This window comes from Marmota marmota, unplaced genomic scaffold (assembly GCF_001458135.2).
Source record: "Marmota marmota marmota unplaced genomic scaffold, marMar, whole genome shotgun sequence".
NCBI classification, from domain to species: Eukaryota; Metazoa; Chordata; class Mammalia; order Rodentia; family Sciuridae; genus Marmota; species Marmota marmota.
This window is the reverse complement of record NW_026000057.1, coordinates 7,514,920-7,520,919: the sequence shown is the minus strand read 5'-3', so window position 1 is coordinate 7,520,919 and position 6,000 is coordinate 7,514,920. Positions and strand designations below refer to the sequence as shown.

General features: G+C 35.7%; 1 protein-coding gene across 1 annotated transcript in view; it reads left to right on the top strand.

Moving 5' to 3' along the window:
- The first annotated feature begins 3,105 nt into the window (after positions 1-3,105).
- Positions 3,106-6,000, top strand: part of Iqcm (IQ motif containing M) — a 301,720-nt gene continuing 298,825 nt past the window's right edge. The window contains exons 1-3 of the mRNA XM_048813853.1: positions 3,106-3,112; positions 3,226-3,308; positions 5,436-5,703. Coding sequence (XP_048669810.1) covers positions 3,106-3,112; positions 3,226-3,308; positions 5,436-5,703 — 358 coding nt within the window. The remainder of the gene's footprint in view (positions 3,113-3,225; positions 3,309-5,435; positions 5,704-6,000) is intronic.

Genomic DNA, 6,000 nt, shown 5'->3' with positions numbered 1-6,000 from the left:
GGACCAGTGGCCCTTTTGGGTGGGGAAATTAGGCACACAGATCAACAGAGCCCAGCTAGGAAGAAAATGGTATCTTGGGAATTGAACTCCTCTGTCAACAGCTAATTTTTACTTACTACTGGGAAAATCAGAACAGCTGCATCAGCACATTAAATGACATCAAGGGTGCCAGAGTGCAGGCTTAAAATGCAAATGTCAGTGAAATGTGAGCATTTCACCAGAGTGGCCAGCCAAGTCTCAGAGGAGTCTCCAGTGCCCTAGCAGGGAGTAAATGGCATCAGGAAAAGTGGCAGATGTGTGGAAAAAAAGCAGCATGTGACTCGGAAGACCAAAGCCTCTGCAGGCTCCCAGCACAGCTGTATGGCTTCAGAAGTCACTAATGCCCTCTGCCTCTCAGAGCTTTGCCTGTAAATGAAGACCAGATCATCTCTAAGTTCTTGGAGGAAATTATAGGTTTTTTTTATAAAGCTATATTTAAAAAAAAATGGTGACTTAACATTTCATTATATAGCTTGTCCTGTGCATGACTCATGACCATATTGCAATTAATTGTAATTAAAATAATTGTTAGGGAGGTTTGATTACTAAGAAGGGAATGGAAAGAGGAAAGGAGTGTTGTGAGACGAAGAAAAAGAGGATGAGTTGTGGAGCCACACCTGGGAATAGCGCACTGTCTCTACGCCAGGGAGGAGGTGTCCTGGCTAGAGGCCTCCTCAGAGTGGAGTTGGATTTTAGTTGAAACTTGATGAAACTGACGTTCTCCTTTCTGAACTCCTGTATATTCCATGTGAGGACAGTGCATCTTATGGCTCCAAATTGTGAAATGCATATAGATTTTGTGATTTGCACGTGAGTTTGTGCTGCATTGTGTTGTTAATGACTTAAAAGCACTTCTTTAGTAGTAGATTTAGGGAGGGGCTGAAGAGCTAAGGAGGTATTGTTCTTCCTAGAAGACTGTAAAGGGCCATCTCCAAGGCTGTGTGTGTTGTTGGGTCACCTTTGGTATGCTGCCTATTCTAACCAAGCACTTGTATGGTAGATTGAGAGACCACTTCTTCTTCTTTATTGCTGGGTTCTCCCCTAGGATCCATTCCTCAGGACCTCAGCTGCTTGTGGCCTTTGAGTCTACACAATGAAAAGCAAGGGGTATTTTGAGCAGGAATGAAGAGAGAGTTTTGCCCCAATACTTTATTATTCAAACTTATAGTAAACTTGAAAGAATTTTTATTCAACACCCATATATCTACTACCCAGTTGTTACATTAATATTTTACTGTACTTGATTGAACATGGATTTATCCATTAATCAACATGTATATCAGTTAGAATTCAATATTTGTATTTTCTCCATAACTACAGAGTATTTAACTCTATAACTTTTATGTAAAATATATGTAAACAATACAGAAATCTTAAAGAGTCCATTTATTGGGTTATGATAATTATATATGCCTTGTTCCTATCAAGTGATAGAATATCATCATTATCTCAGAAAAAAACTTTTCTTGTCCCTTTTCAGTTAATCCTTGATACTCCATGATACTCCACATAGTAGAATGAGTGTTCTTTCTATCATAGATTAGTTTTGTCTGCTGGAGAGCTTCATATGAGTGGAACTACACAAAATGCACTTTTTTTTTTTTTTTTTTTTGGTAAAGCTGCTTTAACATGGTATAATGTTTTTTGAGATTTTTCTGTGTTCTTGTGCATGTGAGTAAATTTGGTTCTTTTTATTGCTAAGTGGTTTTGGATTGTATAAGTATACCACAATGTGTTTATCCATTCTCTTGTTGATACACATTTGGGTCCTTTCCAACTTGGAATTATGAGTAAAGCCGTCGTGAACATTCTTGTAGGAGTCTTTTGTTAACATGTTTTCATTCTCTCTGGTAAATATCTGGGAGTGGAATTGCTGGGTCACAGGATGAGTAGTTATTTTGGTTTTCAAGAAACTGTCATACCTTTTTCCAAACAGATGACCTGGTTTTATGTTTCCACCAGAACAAGAGGGTCTCATTAGCTCCACAGCATGAACAACATTCTGAGTTATTCATCTTGTTAATTTTAGTTATTCTGGTGGGTGTGGAAGTATCTTATTATGTTTTGTATCTGCATAAAGATGGAATTTTTAATTAATTAAAATTTGAGTCTATGAGAAGAAGAGCCCTAAAGAAGTTCGAGTTATAGATAGGAGGAGCCCACTGGATAGATGAAGAAGCTAATATCAGCAGATAACATGTTTAAATTTTACTGAGTTGAGATTAGGAGGAGGAAACCAAGAAATAGAAATATCAGGAACAGCTATTATAAAGGAAATATCTGGGGAGAAAATCTTAGACAAAAGTAAACGCGAATGATATTGACTGTACATGCTGTAGAAATCTATATGTAGCCTGGGTTAAAAAGAATTAAGAAATTTAGATAAATATAAATGAGCTATCACTACCATGTTTCTTATCTGTTGGTATGTATAGTATTACTTCACGGCAGTTCCTATCCTATAAACTTATGGAAGCATCTTATTTTGCAGCTAAATTTTTTTCAACAAGTTTTTAGGTAAATATTCTTGAAGAAATGTTCAGCCACATGCATTAGTCAGCAAGTATAGAAAACACAGATTAATAACTTTTGTGTCCAAAATATGTGGTATCTTCTATAAAGTAATATTTAAAGAACTTCCATACAGATGGATATTTTAATTTTGTGTGTATTAATATTTTTTTCCTGAGCTTTAATATTTTTATTGGTTCTTTTTAGTTATACATGAGAGTAGAGTACATTTTATATAGTTATATGTATATGGAGTGTATCTTATTCTAATTAGGGGCCCAGTCTTGTGGATGTACATTATGGTGGGAGGGACACTGTGGTGGATCATATAAGTACATGGGAAAGTTATGTCAGGTTCTTTCCACTGTCTTTCCTCTTCCTATCCCACTCCCTCCGTTCACTGAGCTTTAATAATTTAGGATAATCTATCTCATCACTGTGACCACTGCAAACTGAGTTTTCATTTTAAGTAGCAAAATATTAAGTTAAGTAATCATTGTATTGACTGCTTTTGTATCCATTTATAATGTTCATTTATAAAGTTTACTTTTTATAATGTCCTGTGAGAGTCATGCCTGTCCCCAAAATTTAATCTCACAGTTTCATCATTTTGATGGAGATAGTACAAGTAACTACTTAGAAAAAAAATGAAGTGTTTCTCTGTTTCTCTTTCAGGTCCTATATCAGAGATCATCCAGAAAGATTTTTTTCAAGAAGCAAAAACTCTCATTGCTGAACATTATCAAAGAATAAATGAGGTTAGTGCTTTGTATTTATCTATCATTGTTTTTTAGGAAACTATTTTTGTATACTACAATGGGTTATTCTAAGACTTGCATGAACCCTAATATGTGATAGGTTCAGAATAGAAGAGAAAATAAAACCGTCAGTAGCTATGAAAGTCGATTTCAGATGGCATTTAAAAATAGGATTTTTCAGTCATACAAGTTTTTAATTATATACACGTGTATTGAGTTTGCACATTTAATACAATTTTGGATGTTTTATTTTGGTGAATTATAACAGGATTATTTGAATTTGTTATCTCAAGTAAACACCTCTCTAAACACTGTGTAGATGAAGATAAAGTGAGAAACATACTGGGAGATGCATCTTACTTTGTGTTTGCCCATAGCAAGACATGCTTACCTGTGTCTTCATCCAGGTCACTTTGCATTAGAATAGTCTGCTTGCCACTTTGATAGCATCTCTAGCAACAGCATTATGCCTGGCTCAATAAATATTTGCTGAATGGCATAGATCTGGAAGATGAGAAGAGGCAGGGAAAGGGAGAGCCAAGAGAAGAGGAAGGTCAGCATGGGATGACATTTTGGAGAAAAGCATCCACAGAGCACTTGGGAAATCTGGATAAGGGGCAGCTATTGTGACAATTGGACCTTTGAGAGGCAGGTGGGGGAAGGGGATCTTAGAATGGTGTACTATATGCCTTTTTCTGGTTTGAATACTTTAAAAAATATTTTAGAGAATTTTAAATGAAGATATCAAATGTTTTATAATGCTTATTTTGGTAGGAAGGAGGGCTGTAATTTTTACTTATGTTTCTTTTGGATGGCTCTCTATGCTGTCACGGGCCATAGGTGGTTTTAATCTTATAATCAACATTGTTATTAACATCACTTATCAATTTTTTTCCTTTAATATATTTAAAATAATTTTTAATTGTATTGGTTTTTCTGGGAGGAGCATGTGATAAAAGCTTGATAGTGTTCATTTCAACACACATGCCTTTGGAAACATGACCTGTGTCAGGAATTTTATCTGACTATAAAAGGATAAGGTTGCCTGGCCAAACAATGCCAGTGTACTGTAGTAGCCTTTTGTTGGCATCCTGAGTTGGAAATGATTTGAAATGGCAATGATTTGACCTCTTCCAAGGTTGGGAGCAGAGAGCTATTGCTGTATCCTTAGACCAATTATAATTATTCAGGTAATTATCCATCAAAGCCCTGGAGCTATATTAATTTCTTTATTCAAGTTGGTCAAAATGAACATAGAATTAGGTGAATAAAAGACTTTGAAATACATATCCTATTATCAGTATGGTTTTCTTGAGAGCCTACTTTCACATCTGTTCAATTATTTCCAGTTTAGCAGAAAAAGAGATTTGGGGATTGTTGGGAGTCGCCCCGGCTCCAAAGACTAATTTCCCCATCCCCCGAGAAGAGCCTCCAATGGTGAGCCCTGCTGGCTCACATGATCCTTACCCACCAATCAGACTAGTGCCGCTGGCTCACATGATCTTTACCCACCAATCAGAAGCACCCTGTGCCAACTGTCAAACCATTAAACTGTTAAACTGTCATAACTATCAAACCACCCCTGGCTCTATAAATATGCAGAGCTGTTCCTCAATAAACGGGCATTTTCTCTGATGACGAGCCTTGTTCGTTCTTTCAGGGATGCTAGCATTTATGGACATTTAAAAGTTCCTTAAAGATGGTCAAAAGAATTAAATTATTATATGTCTATTTGAAAACTCCTATTTTAAAATAGACTTCGAATCTGTATTTTAAAACATCACATTTGAAGGGAAGTTACTATTTTAAAAATTAACATTTCTTTTGAAGTGGGATATAAATCTCATACTTGTGAAGGGCTTTTGGAGAGTTACATAGAATAACACTTGACTTAGCTGATTATTATCATGTGCTTGATAGTGAATGCTTGGTATGGTGAGGTAGTTTGTAAAATGTATTTGGTGAAGACACAATTTTGTTTATTGATTAAAATTTAATGTATTACCAAATTATTAATTTGTTATTACAGTATGTTATACATTTTTATTAATTTGTTGATGAAAATTATGAATTTTGTAAATCATGATACTAAAGTCAATTGAAAAATTTTTTTTGTTTTACTTATAGAATAAAATTCGAGGTCCTTCTATAAATGTTTTTAGAAACAAACATCAAAACCTGAAATCCAGCAAATACATACCTTTAAAGATTAAAAAAACGGAGTCATTTGATGTGGTCCAAGAACACCGGACAGCACTGAGAAGTATTGGTTTCTCCAAGGAGCTTTCCAAAAGTGAAACTTTAGAGGAGCCCTCGATACCACAAACTTCTTCCCAGGAGCCACATGTCTCTAAAATGAAAGAAAAATACAAGTGTATAGATCTTTTTACAAAAGGTAAGTTTGGGGTGGAGTTAAGCAATTCAGCAACCAGTAGAAGGAACTATTGACTTCTCCTGTGCTTGTGACAGAATTTCTTTGTTCGGACAATCTCTAAACTTTAAATTTGAGCCATGAAAGATAGGGAGGTGTGATTAACAGAGCTCCCAATCTCTGGGACCACCAGAAAACGAAGAGAGCATCTTTATGGGAAAAGGAAGTTCAGGGGACCAGACTGGCTGGTGTATCTTCTAGCAGTGATGTTCTTTCTAGTGCAGATCCTCAGAGACTGTTTATTTTACTGTAACTAAAGCA